The sequence below is a fragment of the Bison bison genome, unplaced genomic scaffold (genome assembly GCF_000754665.1).
Source record: "Bison bison bison isolate TAMUID 2011002044 unplaced genomic scaffold, Bison_UMD1.0 scf7180017864289, whole genome shotgun sequence".
NCBI classification, from domain to species: domain Eukaryota; kingdom Metazoa; phylum Chordata; class Mammalia; order Artiodactyla; family Bovidae; genus Bison; species Bison bison.
Genome location: NW_011494861.1, coordinates 15,773,107 through 15,789,718, shown reverse-complemented (window position 1 = coordinate 15,789,718; position 16,612 = coordinate 15,773,107). Strand labels below are relative to the sequence as shown.

The following is a 16,612-nucleotide window of genomic DNA, read 5'->3' as shown; positions in this document are numbered from 1 at the left end:
CTGTGGGAGAGGGAGAGTGTGGGAAGATTTGGGAGAATGGCAATGAAACATGTAAAATATCATGTAGGAAACGAGTTGCCAGTCCAGGTTCGATGCATGACGCTGGATGCTTGGGGCTGGTGTACTGGGACGGCCCAGAGGGATGGTATGGGGAGGGAGGAGGGAGGAGGGTTCGGGATGGGGAACACATGTATACCTGTGGCGGATTCATTTTGATATTTGGCAAAACTAATACAATTATGTAAAGTTTAAAAATAAAATAAAATTAGAGAAAAAAAATAAAAAAAAAAAAAAAATAAAGGAGATCAGTCCTGGGTGTTCACTGGAAACATTGATGCTGAAGCTGAAACTCCAATACTTTGGCCACCTGATGCAAAGAGCTAATTCATTGTAAAAGACCCTGATGCTGGGAAAGATTGAGGGCAGGAGAAGAAGGGGACAACAGAGGATGAGATGGTTGGATGGCATCACTGACTCAATGGACATGGGTTTGGGTGGACTCCAGGAGTTGGTGATGGACAGGGAAGCCTATCATGCTGCAGTTCATGGGGTCCCAAAAAGTCCGACAGGAGGACTGAACTGAAGTGAATTTTCTAAAAATTTTTACTTTGTATTTAAAGCAAAGTAAAATGTATCATAATATTTTGGATTTGTACCCAGCCTCTCTCTGTCCCCAGTTTAAGGGGGTGAAGTATGAAAACATCTTGTCTCCCACTCACTCCTCACTCAACTGCAGTCTGACTTCTGCCCCAATACTCCTCTCAAGTTGTTCAGGTTTTATAGTCTAAGATCTTTATCTCTTATCTACCAATCATATCCCAATCTAACCTCCCTGCAGTACCTAATGCTGCAGGCCTTCTCTCCTGCTGGAAACAATCTCCCCCCTTGCTATTCCTGGCCTCACACTCGTGATTTTACCCCAAGATCTGTGCTAATCCTTCTACATTCACTTTGCTCAATCCTCTTCCTATACCAATCTTTTAAATGTCTCCTCTTTCAACATTTGGTCTTGGGGTAATTTCACCTATTCCTATTCACAATTCTCAAGCATTAACCACTTTTAAAATCTTTATTTCCCAAGTGTAGGATACAAATATCTGACTGCTTACTAAACCTAAACGTCCCTTTGAAATGTGAAATTTAGCATGTCTAAACCTCTGCTAGCTTTCCTCATGAGCCTGCAAACACTTCTCCTTGAAAGTCTATGTCAATCAAAACGATCAACAACCACCCAGTCACATAGAAGTAATCCTAGGTTTTGCTTTCCCTCAACCTTGCATCAAATCAAACACCAGATCTTGATTCTTACTTCCCTAAAGTCTCTCAAATACATCTTTTCTACTACCCCACTGCAAAATACCAGGCCAGATGAATCACAAGCTGGAATCAAGATTGCCAGGAGAAATATCAACACCTCAAATATGCAGATGATACCACCTGAATGGCAGAAAGCAAAGAAGAACCAAAGAGCCTCTTGATGAAGGTGAAAGACAAAAGTGAAAAGCTGGCTTAAAACTCAACGTTCAAAAAACTAAGATCATGGTATCCAGTTCCATCATTCCATGGCAAAGAGATGGGGGGGAAATGGCAACAACAGCAGATTTTCTTTTCCTAGGCTCCAAAATCACTGTGGACAGTGACTGCAGCCATGAAAAAGATGGTTGCTCCTTGGAAGAAAAGTGACAACAAACCTAGACAGCATTATTAAAACACAGAGACATCACTTTGCTGACAAAGGTCTATACAGCCAAAGCTATGGTTTTTCCAGTAGTCATATATGGATGTGAGAGGCAGACCATAAAGAAGGTTGAGCACTGAAGAACTAATGCTTTTGAACTGTGGTGCTAGAGAAGACTCTTCAAGAGTCCCTTGGACAACAGGGAGCTCAAACTAGTCCATCCTAAAGGAAATCAACGCTGAATATTCACTGGAAGGACTGATGCTGAAGCTGAAGCTCGAGTACTTCAGTCTCCTGACGCAAAGAGCCAACTCACTGGAAAAGACCCTGATGCTGGGAAAGGCTGAGGGCAGGAGGAGAAGGGGACAACAGAGGATAGGTTGAATAGCATCACCGACTCAATGGACATGAACCTGGGCAAACTCCAGGAGATAGTGAGGGACAGGAAGGCCTGGCGTGCTGCAGTCCACGGAGTCACAAAAAGGCAGACATGACTTAGTGACTGAACAACAATTATCCCCACTGCCATCGCCTTTCTTCAAGCATTCATCATTTCACATCTTGGCCACAACAGCCTTCCTACTTCATATGCATTGCCTCCAGTGTCAATATCCTTCTCACCGCTATCAGACTGAACTTTGCCAATTATAAACATATTATCATTCAGAGCTTAAAATTCTCCCAACTTGAGGATAAGGTACTAAGCATAGCAATGACCTACCTATTCAGAATAATTACCCACCATGCCCACTGATGCTTCAGCAATATAGCAATATCTAATCTCCTAAAGATCTTCAACATATCATGTTGCATCAGAGCTGTATGAACTCACTCAACTATTGTCTCTGACTAAAATGCCTTTCTCTGTCTTACCACAATTCAAAATCTTGACCTTTCTACAAGAGTTAGTTATTCATTTATTGGTTAATTTATTCATTCATTTATTTTAGGCTTAAGATACAAAAGAATCTGTCCAAAAAGAATACAGACTAAATAGAAGACAAGAAGTATTAATTAATATTAATAACAATAATAGCTAACACTTATTGAGCATGTAACAGGTGATAAGCACTGTGCTAATGGGCCTTACATGAATTCATATTTAATCACCATGAGAGCTGTGATATTGTATATAATAAGAAATACATATTTTGGTCTTCATCCTGGCTCCTGAAACAGCACCATAGCAATAAAGGTGAAAGATCTGTTACAATATTTGGTTTTTATCCATTTTCTGAAATAGTTCCAGGGAATCCCCTGGTGGTCCAGTGGTTAAGACTCCATGCTTCCACTGCAGAGGGCATGGGCTTGATCGCTGGTCAGAAAACTAAGATCCCACAGGCTGCAAGGTGTCACCAAAAGAAAAAAAATCTTAAACCACGAAACAGTTCCAGAGCAATAAAGGTAAAATGAGCATTTTTTGTTATTTCTAATGAGCTTTCAACTACAGCTGAATTTATGTTAATGAGGTAACTTCTAGAAAGCCCCTAAGGACATGCGGGCTGGGAACAGAGCAGGTGGATGCCAGGGGAATCTATCACACTGATTTGAGGGTTGGAACTTTCAGCCCTGCTCCACCAGCCTGCAGGGAGGGGAAACGGACTGGTGCTTGAGTTAACGGCTAACAGTCAGTGATTTACTCAATTGTGCCTACAGAATGAAGCATCCAAAAAACCCCTAACTTAGCTGTTCAGAGAACTTCTGGGTTGGTAAACAAGTGGAGGTAGAGGGTGGCAAGACGGTATATCCCCGATACCTTGCACTATGCATCTCTGCTAGCTGGCTGTTCCAGAGTTGTATCCTTTTCTAATACCCTGGTAATCTATTAAGCAAACTGCTTTCCTGAGTTCTGTGAGTTATTCCAGCAAATCATCAAACCTGAGGGGGAGATTGTGGGAACCTCCAAATTACACCTGGTTGGTCAGAAACACAGGTGACAACCTGAACCTGCAGTTGGTATCTGAAGTAAGGAGGAGGGGAACAGTTTTGTGGGACTGAGCCCTTAAACTGTGAGGTCCATGCTAACTTCAGGTACTGTCATCACTGAACTGAAGGCCATCCAATTGGTTTCACGTTGGAGAATTAATTGGTATAGAAAAAACACCCACCTGTCCAGTATCAGAAATGAAGTGGTGGGAACAGTAGTAAAGGAAACAGAGTTTTCTTTACACAAATCTGAGGTGGTATAACAAAAATCCCCACTTCAGAGATGAGGAGCATCTTGCCTAAGGCTAAATATCTAGGAAATGGGGGGAAGCTGGGATTCAATCCTAGGAACCTGACTCCAATCCAAGTTGACAGGTATGATTAGTGAGTGTCACTTCTGCACTGTGCATATACTTCCACCGTTGCATGAATCATCTAGTAGGGTAATCTTTTTACCATTACATTCTTCACTCTTTAAAGACAAGAGAACATGTATTATTCATTCACTTATCCCCAACACTATCATGCTAAAGGTACTCAATAAATATTTAATAAACAAAGCACTGAAAATCATTTCTAAAATGAATAGTGGTATCTCAGCAAACTAATTTTACTTATTATGATACAGGCCTTTGACCCTCTTAGTTTAGTAACACTTCATATCAAGCATGAATGCCCTGTTGATTTCTGGATCTTGACCCCTACTAAAACCTAGCTGAAGGAGAGCATCTTATTAAACTCATTAACAATGAGGTCAATAAGACTGGTAAAAGTTACTAAGGCCTATTTCCTGGTAACAGGCAGCAAAGCTTTAAGACAGTGGAATAAGCATCCAATAATAAAATATGGGATGTTCATTAGCAAAAAAAAGGCTTTTAGAGCAAGAGATCTTTTTTGGCAAACCATTTTCAAGTGACTCCATGTAAGCAGAGTGCTCTTCTCAGATCAGCATTATACAAAAACAAGTTTCAGCAGCTAAGAGCCTGTTTTCTTAGAAAAGGAATCAGTCGCTGCACTTCCAAGGTTTCCAATGTTACAAATCCTTACATTTTCTTATAACGTCTTCATATACTATATACCTAATCTAATCAGTGATGTCAACAAAGATGATACAAAGAAAGACAAGTGAAATACAACAAAAATGATCACTGCTCATATGGAAAATTTTTCAGGAAAAAAATAATAGTTTTAGTGTTACAGCTACCATATTTTCCATTTCTCATAAACATTTCAGAAGGATAAGTTTTAGGGCAAACTGCTTAGGCTTAATTCCTGATCTATCACCTAATAACAACCCTCCTGTGCCTAACAATTTATCTAAAAAATGGGGTTAATAAAGCTACTTACACCTCAACAGTGGTCGGCTACAGTCCAAGGGGTCACAAAGAGTCAGACACAACTGAGCAACTAACACTACACTTCATCTCAACAGAGTTGTACTGAGGAGGTACACCATGTAGGACACTCCCTTTAAATGATGGCTGCATCATTACTATTGCTCATAATAACAGTCAGGGAAGTTGCTACTGTTCTTTCCAACAAGAATGGAGAGATCTCCTTGAATATACAGAATATGGAGTAGAAAACACAGAAAAACCTCATCATAGAAGGTAACACAGTTGACATTTATAGAATACTCCACCCAACAAATGCAGAATACATGTTCCCTACGAATACTCTTGGAACATTCACCAAAATAGGCCATGTCTTGGATAAGTAAGTCTCAACAACTTAAAAAGATTCAAATCTCAGAGTATGTTCTCTGTTCAAAATGAAATTAAAAATCAGATTAAGAAAGATATCTAAAAATTCTGCATATATCTGGAAATTAAACAACGTATTTCCGAAGAACTCACATATCACAAAAGAAATAACATGGGAAATCAGAATATACATTTCAAATTTATGAGCACACAAAAGATCAAGTTTTTATGGGTACAGCTAAAGCAGAAGTTAGAAGGAAATTATAATCTTAAAAATTAAAAGATTTTAGGGAAAAAAGATAGTAGTAAAAAAATGTTTTTCAAAATCTTCACATGAATAAACTAAACAAGTTAAATCCAAAGAACAAAAAAAGGAAATAAAAAAGAAAACAAAAAGAATCAACAGAAGAAAAAACATAAAAACAATAGAGAAATGAATGTGCCCCAAATTTGGTTCCATGGGGAAGAATGAAAATCAATAAAATCAATATACTTCAAGGTAGGCTGATGAAAAAAAACACAAGGGAGAATATATAAATTAACAGTATCAGAAATAAAAGCAGATCATAGAGATTCTAAAGACATTAAAAATAAAAAGGGAATATTTTAAGCAATAAATTAAATATCCTTGATTAAACTGAAGATTCCTTGAAAGACAAGGATCACCAAAAAATGACTCAAGAGGAAATAAAAATAATAATAAACAGAGTAACATAGCATCTACTAAAGAAATTAAATTATACCATTGGTCAGAATCTGCCTGCAACTCAGGAGACCTGGGTTCGATTCCTGGGTCAGGAAGATCTCTTGGAGAAGGGCATGGCAACCCACTCCATTATTCTTGCCTGAAGAATTCCAGGGACATAGGAGCCTGGTGGGCTACACTCCATGGAGTCACAAAGAGTCAGACAACAACTGAGCAACTAACGCTTTCACTTTCTTTCACTTTGCAAAGTTAGAAGGGCTTCCCAAGTAGTGCAGTGGTAAAGAATCCACCTCCCAATGTAAGAGACATGGATTCGACCTGTGGGTTGGGAAGATCCCCTGGAGTAGGAAATGGCAACACATTCCAGTATTTTTGTCTGTGAAATGCCACAGACAGAGAAGCCTGGCGGGCTACAGTCCATGTGGTCAAAAAACTAACACACAATTGAGCGACCAAGTACAAAGTTAGAAATGTCTTCTTATTTTACATTAATTTAAATCAGTTTCACATTTAATGGAGCTGAGTACTACAAGTGAGTCTAATTTAATCTTTTTAATTCGTATGAAATGACGTCAAATAGTTTTGTTTTTTTTTTTGCCTCAAATACTATTTTTCTAATTACTAAGAAATCTTATGGTACTTATGACTTAGTCACTCAATATCAGCAATTTTAAAAAATATAAAAATAACACTTAATAATAAAAATCCACTCATATATTCTTTATTTTTAAGTAAATATAAATTCCAGTATTCTTGCAAGATAAACAAGAGTACTGGAATTTATATATTTACATAATTAGATGTATGTGTATAGCATATGAAGCCTAACTGAGCAATGATAAGTTTTTGTAATATGAAAATGGTTAAGTGGTTTCTGTATTTGTTCACTGCACTGATGCTTGCTTTCACATTACTTTTTGCATATTACAGTATATGAAGCAACAAGCATTTTTAAATTTGGGAGAGAGGGAGCACTAAATAGGATATGAGAAATTCCTATCACTCAAACAGAATATTTCATTCTGATTTCATACAATAGATACTGTTAGAATTCAAATTATTTTCCACAGTAACATTCTCCCTTCATTTACAAAAAGGGTGTTTTACATACTAACACTGCTTAAGAACTTAAGAATTTCACAGAAACCCTAATTTTGTTCATCTAATATTAAAATCACTATATGCTGCTGCTGCTGCTGCTAAGTCGCTTCAGTCGTGTCTGACTCTGTGCGACCCCATAGACGGCAGCCCACCAGGCTCCCCCGTCCCTGGGATTCTCCAGGCAAGAACACCAGAGTGGGTTGCCATTTCCTTCTCCGAAAATAATTGTATAACCTTACTAATAAGTCAAACAACACATTCATATAATATTACATAGGTAAAAAGAACTATAACAATCAGTTATTACTTGGAAACTTTTTCACTATTACTTTCTATAGATAGATTTCTGTGCTCTTTCTTTTTGGTTTTATATGCCTTTGACTGTGCGGATTACAATAAACTGTGGAAAATTCTTTAAGAGATGGGAATACCAGACCACCTGACCTGCCTCTTGAGAAACCTATATGCAGGTCAGAAAGCAATAGTTAGAACTGGACATGGAACAACAGACTGGTTCCAAATAGGAAAAGGAGTACATCAAGGCTGTATATTGTCACCCTGCTTCTTTAACTTATATGCAGAGTACATCACAAGAAACACTGGGCTGGAGGAAGCACAGGCTGGAATCAAGATTGCTGGGAGAAATATCAATAACCTCAGATCTACAGATGACACCACCCTTATGGCAGAAAGTGAAGAAGAACTAAAGAGCCTCTTGATGAAAGTGAAAGAGGAGAGTGAGAAAGTTGGCTTAAAGCTCAACATTCAGAAAACTAAGATCATGGCACCTGGTCCCATCACTTCATGGGAAATAGATGGAGGAACAGTGGAAACAGTGTCAGACTTTATTTTTGGGGGCTCCAAAATCACTGCAGATGGTGACTGCAGCCATGAAATTAAAATACGCTTACTCCATGGAAGGAAAGTTATGACCAACCTAGACAGCATATTAAAAAGCAGAGATATTACTTTGCCAACAAAGGTCTGTCTTGTCAAAGCTATGGTTTTTCCAGTGGTCATGTATGGATGTGAGAGTTGGACTATCACAAAAGCTGAGCGCCAAAGAATTGATGCTTTTGAACTGTGGTGTTGGAGAAGACTCTTGAGAGTCCCTTGGACTGCAAGGAGATCCAACCAGTCCATCCTAAAGATCAGTCCTGGGTGTTCATTGGAAAGACTGATGTTGAAGCTGAAACTCCAATACTTTGGCCACCTGATGCGAAGAGCTGACTCACTGGAAAAGACCCTGATACTGGGAAAGATTGAGGGCAGGAGGAGAAGGGGATGACAGAGGATGAGATGGTTGCATGGCATCACCGACTCGATGGACATGGGTTTGGATGAACTCCAGGAGTTGGTGATGGACAAGGAGGCCTGGCGTGCTGCGGTTTATGGAGCGCAAAGAGTCGGACACGACCGATCGACTGAACTGAACTGAATCGTATATAAAAGAAAAGTTTTTGATGATTTAATATTTCTATTAAGTATGTTGATACTTTACAGGTACCATTATATGTTTCTAAAACAAATTTCTATATAATTTTACTAGCTGTTTTTTTCAACTGACATTAATCTTACATATTCACTGGAAGGACTGATGCTGAAGCGGAAGCTCCAATACTTTGGCCACCTGATGCAAAGAACTGACTCACTGGAAAAGACCCTGACGCTAGGAAAGATTGAAGGCAGCAGGAGAAAGGGACAACAGAGTATGAGATGATTGGATGGAAGCACCGACTGGATGGACATGAATTTTGAGAAATCTCCAGGAATTGTTGATGGACAGGAAGGCCTGGCATACTGCAGTCCACGGGGTCACAAAGAGTTGGACACAACAGAGCGACTGAACTGAATCTTACACATGCATTTTACAAATACTCTATTGTTAAGTCTAAATATCATTTGATTATCTGAAGAATTTTATTGCTTTTTATTGCTATTTAAGGAATTACACTGGCATTAAAGAAAAAATAGTAGAAAACAATATATGAAAAGAACAAAAAGATCCTACCTGTTTTAACCTCATGAAGAAAGTCTCCGTGAAAGTTTTTCTGCTGAAATACCAAAATCGCTCATTTGCAGGGTACACACGTACTACTGTCTCCAGGAGAAAGCGGACTGGCTCCACCACCTCTGTGACTACCATATCCACTGCCACGGTCATGTATACTCGTTTATCTGCAGTAGAAATGTTCTGTGTTTTATGCTAATTTTATTACTACTTTATTGAGAAAACAAAATTAAAGAACTTAGGTTCTTTATACTCACGTTACCCTCTATGTTTAAGTGTTTTACTGACACATAGATTGACAAAAGTAATCAAGTTTCCCAAGTACATTTCTCAATTCTCCTAATCCCATCTTAATGAAAAGACTAAATCTTCTCTGATGATTTTAATTTTTCCTTCCCAAAATCAGGCCCTTAATATAAAAAATAAAAATTTCGAATGTCTTTTACACTAAAACTATCTTTCAGGTTGCCCCCCCAACAAAACAAACAAAAAACACTAGAAACAGAAAATCACAAAAATTTGCCCTTCATTCAATAAAAAAAAGATACTAGAAATTATTAGGTTTGTTTGATGAGTTGCATGGGAAGGAATGTCAAATCAGAAGAGACATTCAACCTTCACTTGGTTCAATTTGCTTGCAAAATTTTTATTAAAATGATTGAATGTTGTATGCTTTAAGGGAAGTCTCTAGGGATTTGTTAATACCCACAATGTCCATAATATATATTTACTCTCAGGAAAATCACTGACCAAAGCTCTAATGAAATAGCTCTGTGTAATTTTCATATATGGACTATACAGTTCATGGAATTCTCCAGGCCAGAATACTGGAGTGGGTAGCCTTCCACTACTCCAGGGGATCTTCCCAACACAGGGATCAAACCCAGGTCTCTGACATTGTAGGCGGCATCTGACATTTACCAGCAGAGCCTTAAGGAAAGCCTATACTCTATATATAGCATACAAAATACTCTATATATACACTATATATATATATAAACATACTCCAGCATTCTTGCCTGCGAAATCCCATGGACAGAGAGGAGCCTGGCAGGCTATAGTACACAGGGTCGCAAAGAGTTGGACACAACTTTGCGCCTGAGCACATACTATAAATATATATATAATATATATCAGAGCCCTGGCAAGTGCTTTTTTAGACAACAAGAGAATACGCTTGTAAGTCAACATTTCAGCTACCATTTAAAATGCTTACTTGCTACAGCCTCCTTTAAATTTTAATCTGGAATCTTCTAGGCCAGTGTCTATTGGTTTTCTTTAGTTTCACTATGATAGGTTGATGGACAACTGGGAGTTGGTGATAGACAGGGAACCCTGATGTGCTGCAGTCCATGGGGTCGCAAAGAGTTGGACACAACTGAGTGACTGAACTGAACGGATGATAGGCTGATATGGACTTGATTTACCCTTTTGAAATTCATTGGGCTTTTTGAACCTGTGGTTTCATTATTCCATATAACTGCATTATTTTTGAATTATTTTAAAATTTAAAAATATATTTCATCTGCAATTGTCAGTTCTGTTAAAAGGAAAGTTCAAATAATCAAGCCTACCATTAGAAGAAACCTTCAATAATTTCTTTTTAAACATTATACAACATTTAAAATCAACTATACTTCTATTAATACAATTAAACTCAACAAAAGATGTATTACATTTGTACTAAATGCAAGCATTCTATATGCCAAGTCAAGAGAAACTGAGATTCTCTCAACACTGTATCAGGATGTTATTTTGATATAGAATTATATAGTTTAACTGAACAAATAAATTTTTAAATAAATTATTTTTAATTGACAACCAAATAGGTGTTAAAATACAAAATGAAACTGAACTGTGTTACATTAAAAACAGATAAAAACTGCTTTTATAAGTTATTGTTTGAAATTTCTGTATTTTATTCATCAAAATTATCAGCTGGCTTATTTTTCCATTTTCATGTTGATTTTCTGAATGATTAAAAGGAAGAAGTTTATAGACTGATATTCACAAGTCTGCATCCAGAAATAACAAACTGTGGGTGTAAAGATTATTTATTCCTAATATATGAAAACCTAAATTTTACATAGTCATCATTGTTTTTCTCTTTTTAGCCCTCATTTTGAAATAGCTTGATGTGTGGTCAAATGCATGCAATTTATGGAAGTGGTAAATACTCCTGTTAAATTCAAGAATAATTATAATTTACTGTTCTTCATTAATATCTTTCCATATCCATATTCACTAATGCTCCTGTCTTTAACCAAAAGTCTATTGTGGATACAAAGTAAATAATATTAAACTGAAGATCAAGCAAACTGATCCAGATTTTCTCAATATAAATTATTGTGTTGAATCACAGTAAAGCATTTAGTAGAAGATTATAACTCATGAAGGGCTTCCCTGGTAGCTCAGTTGGTAAAGAATCCACCTGCAACGCAGGAGGTTCGACCCCTGGTTCGACCCCCGGATTGGGAAGATCCTCTGGAGAAAGATAAGCTACCCACTCCAGTATTCTTGGGCTTCCCTGGTGGCTCAGCTGGTAAAGAATCTGCCTGCAATGCAGGAGACCTGGGTTCAATCCCTGGGTTGGGAAGATCCCCTGGAGAAGGGAATAGCTACCCACTTCAGTATTCTGGCCTGGAGAATTCCACAGACAGTACAGTCCATGGGGTCTCAAAAGAGCAGGACACAACTGAACAACTTTCACTATAACTCCATGAAATGAAACTAAATTTTAGTTTAAAGGCAGACAGTAGAGAAGAAAACAACAAAAAACCACATGGGCAATGAACAGATATCTAGATAAAGGAGGAATAAAAATAAAAACAAGGAGAAAAATGAAAAATGAGCCTATTTATCATATATAAATTCTGTTTAACACTAGATATATTAACAAAATGAAAAAATAAAAAGCTTGAAAAAAAGTATTTGCCACAAATGAAATCTTAAATATACATTACTAAATGCCCAAAGGTCAAAAGACTGGAATAAACAATTAGTAAATTTAAAATATATATATATATATATATAAAAGTAATCTGTAATATAAAGAAAAAAAAGTTAAAATAGATATCAAAGATATGCAAAAATTCCAGAATTTTCTTTCATCATTTTTTTCATATTCTCTCTTTTCCCCTACAAATAAAACAATGCTATTATGACACATGAAACACTAAGCCCAAATACTTTCCTAAATAATGTAATAAAATTAATCCACATATCCTTGGAGGGCTTTCTTCTGAATAGTGGAGGTTATCCCCACTGATACATAAAGTATGAAAAGAAGAATAACTCCATTTAAAATAAGTACCAGAATATTTTTTAAACATGGCAAAACAATATTGTCCATAGTGCAAATTTTATAATAAATATTGAGTAATCTTTTAGGAAAAGTCACCTTTTGGGGTTTCTTCATTAAGTGCCAGAAATATTGGTGCATTGGGGTTCCACATGCCAGTGATAACATAAGCTCTCCCATCACAGCTCTTTCCCATGGATTCCTATGACATTTCAAACAGAAATCACTGAGAATATTTACACCCCCAAAATCATCATGTTAACTTGTAAGTATATCTTACTTTAAGCAATTCAATTAATTAAATTTGAATTTACACTCAGGGCATTTATTTTCTTGGTAAATTTTTTTCACTCTACAGAAGCATTTCTTTAAATATTAAATTCTCCTGCAGCTTTCTCCAGCATTTCTATTTAAACACACATACTCTAAGATAAAAGGTATGCCCTTAGATGCTGACTCACAAAAACACAGTATTGGTATGAAGTTTTATTTAACTTTATCTTAGGCTGGTTGTCAAAATCTCATATACCCAGACATACAAGGATATATAAAGTGAGAATTAAGCTAATCACAGGAAAATATTAAAATTTTTCTTCTAATGTTCTAATTTTTAATATATTCTTAAAATAACTAATTACCTTTGTCACAATTAACACCTTTAAAGTTAATACTTTTCTATTGTCTATATGCCAGATATATGGACACTTTCTTACAATCATAAATCAACATTAGGAGACTAATACCGGTTTGTATCTATACCCAAGATTGTTAACTATCTTCCTCTACCCTTATATTTATTCTCCTTCTTCCATTCTCTCCTTCTCTTCTCTTCTTCCTCTTCACTTCCTCCACCCCTTAAGACTTTTACCAAGCCAGCTCTTGATTCTCACTAAAGCAGAAACTTCTATAGTGAAAGCAAGGCCACATGCAGTTGTGTATATGTATGTGTATGTGGTGTGGGGGAGCTTAAAGGCTGTCCCAAGGGAGAAAAGCACACAGTACACAAATATAGCATTTGCAAAAGAAAAAGAATGTTATTATCTATAATACTTTCAATTTTCTGTACCAATTTCCTCATATTATGAATGGAGAGCGCTAAAAAGTTCAGGCTAAAAGACAAAAAAGTTTTTTTTCAGTATTTTCCACACAAAGATGCTTCTCTGAATCCTTATAGTCAATTGGTAATTAGTATGCACATTTTTCTAGTGTACTGGTGATAGTTCACTGATCAGACTATAAAGCAGAGGAGAAAAACACTCAAGACCATGTAAAGGAAATCCACCCAGTACCTCCAATGCACTTATATATTCATATTCATTCTCTTTCCCTGTCTCCCTCCCTTCCATGTGCCTATCCTCTCTCTCTACTGTCTAATTAGACTCCCATTCAGAGCAAGAATGAGCACCTGACCCCAAAATATCTAGTTCATTTCTGGACAAGAGCTTATGCTATGCTTGAGTCCAAAAAATGAGCTAGACCAATCAAATTCTTTCTTTCAATTAACAAATACCAAAGAAAGTGGGCAGTCAGCAGTGGGGCTGAAAGGTTTTGATACAAAAATGACAGATCACATGCAGAATGAAGTTATAACTGAATTTAAGGTAGGGGAAAATATATAAAGAACAGCAGAGTATTAGTAAACTGCTAAAGTGTTAAGCAAGAAACGGAGAAAACAAAAAAAAACTCCTTAAAAATAGTGAATCATGTAGTCAAAAAAACAAAGGCACATACAAAGGAGGTGAGTTGAAGGGGCAGAAAGAGTGGGAAACCTAGAGAGAAGGGCAAAGAAGAGACAGGGAGGGAGAGAAAGGGCAAGGAGGGAAAAGGCGAGGACAGGGAAAAAAGGAAAGAGGCAGGCAATGGAGGGAGGAAGGGAGGGGGAGAGAGAAGGTGGTGCAGAAAGAGAAAAGGGAGCAGAGCACCAGAGGCTGTGAGAACAGGGGCAGCTCCTAAGAAAGAGGCTCACTGAAAGAGCAAGCCCATGTGGGGCGGGGAAGCAGACAGAAAGAGACCAGACAGAGACCACTGTTCAGGTTCAGGTCTAATTTCATCAAGGTCAAGTACCTTTTTTGTTCTTCAGGTGCTCTAAGTGAATCTTTGTTCCCTGTAAGCAAAACAGCCTAACCAAATCAAACATATTTTTATTTCTCTTTAGTCTTCACAACCACAAAAATACTGTCTCATACATTAAAAGCCTTCAGTAAGTTTCTCCTCGAGTCACTTCTGTTATTGTACTTGATATTTCTATTACATAGTCTGGCTTGCTCCCATCCCCTTATGAAGAGACTTTCACAATCTTTGCTCTAGAGTTCTTTCCCAGCTCCTCTGCAGGCCTTCCCTCCCCCAAGAAGGCTGACAAGATCAGGGACATCAGGGAAAAGACATCTGGACAACAAACACCTCTGCCCCGAAGAGGCCAGGCTGGAACCACCAGATGCCCTCCTCTTAAGAAAATAAACCAGGAAATAGAAACAGAATACGGCACTTTGCAATGGAACATAAGCTGAAGAATCACATACAAAGCCGTGAATAAACTACTGTCAAGTTATGAGTAAGCCGAAGCTATGAGGTCAAGTAGGGACAGCAGGGTAAAGCACACAGATGTTATCAGGAGAAGGAGACAACACACAAAGAAACAAAGAAACATAAGTTCTCGCTAATCCATTCATTCCTTAAGCAAATATGAGCCTACTATGAGTTACACTCTATGCCTGTGAGTATCCAGCAAAGAAAACAAGAGAATGGTCCTGACTTTACGGAGTTGACAGGCTAATGATTTCCAAACAGTAAAATCAAGTTAGTGGATTATGATCACACTTTTAAATCAAGTAGAAGAAAAAAATAACAGATTTCATCAAACATGAATTATTTCATAAATTTCACTATTTCTTAAATTTCATAATTTAAGAATTATTTCATAAAAATTTTACTACAGCTTTTTTAACATTTATAAGTGTGTTAGATTATAATGTAAATTTTATTTCTGTGAGTCCAACTACTGGTCTAGTGTCTCAATAGTTAATTATGAAGATCCACAAACTTTCTGAACTTCCCTGGTGGCTCAGACAGTAAAAGCATCTGCCTATAACGCGGGAGACGCAGGTTCAATCCCTGGGTCGGGACGATCCCCTGGAGAAGGAAATGGCAACCCACTCCAGTACTCTTGCCTGGAAAATCCCATGGACAGAGGAACCTGGTAGGCTACAGTCCGTGGGGTCGCAAAGAGTCAGACTCAACTGAGCAACTTCACTTTCTTTCACTTCTTTCACAAACTTTCTAAGGCATCTCTAGGATAATAAGTTGTGTTCCAGTTCCATGAAATCTGACTCTACTCAGTTTTCACCTCTTTTTGGTACTTTCCTGTTCAGCTTTTCCTAGGTATTGATGGTTATAAATCAAAAATTCTCATTTCCTTATTCCTACACTACAAGTATCTTCAAAACTATTCTCACTACTGGGAGAAAATTCAGAGTCCATTATCTGCACCTCCCCAAAAGAACTTAATTAATTTTATTTATATGTGATTTTGTTTATATACTATGCATAATATATATAAGTAATTCGGCTGACTAAAAATATATTTTGTTTATAAATATAGCTTTCTTTTTCATGTATCTTTTATATTAAACAAAATTTATAAATGTATAGAAAAGTTTCAGCTCATCCTGCTCACTTAGCATTCAGGGAACAAAGTATGCACTGCTCAAAAATTATTCAAGTCAAACAGAAAAGCCTCATAAATTCTGAAGTTCAATTGTACCCTTTTTCAAAGTTTGTCAGAATAAAGTGCAAGGGGAAATCTGTTTTCAAAGAGTTCACATACTTGGATATGTCATAGAAGTATTAATATCTTGCTCTAGAGGGCAGAACTAAGACACATGAGGCAAAGTTACAAGGAATATGATTTCAGGTGATTACAAAGGTGTAACCTGTAATAACCACAACTGTCCCACAGTCTTCATTATAAGGTAATGAGTTCATTTTTATTAGATGTAGTCTGGTTAAAGCTCAATAACTGTGTATTAAGATACCACAAAGATTAATAACATTGGGTAACAACAAATCACAACTGCTGATAATTGTACATACAAATCCTCCAACTTGATCAACTGTTTGTTGCACTGGTAAGCCCACTGCTCCCTCCAGGAGCTTCAGTGCTGATAAGCCTTTGATTTCAGTATGGACT

The 16,612-nt window shown here is 37.2% G+C and overlaps 1 protein-coding gene across 2 annotated transcripts in view; it reads right to left on the bottom strand.

Moving 5' to 3' along the window:
• Positions 1-16,612, bottom strand: part of RABGAP1L (RAB GTPase activating protein 1-like) — a 680,557-nt gene that overhangs the window by 604,664 nt on the left and 59,281 nt on the right. For both annotated transcript variants that reach the window (XM_010850085.1, XM_010850086.1), the window contains exons 8-9: positions 12,526-12,628; positions 9,126-9,292 (exon numbers count right to left, since the gene is read on the bottom strand). In XM_010850085.1, the coding sequence (XP_010848387.1) occupies positions 9,126-9,292; positions 12,526-12,628 (270 nt within the window). The remainder of the gene's footprint in view (positions 1-9,125; positions 9,293-12,525; positions 12,629-16,612) is intronic.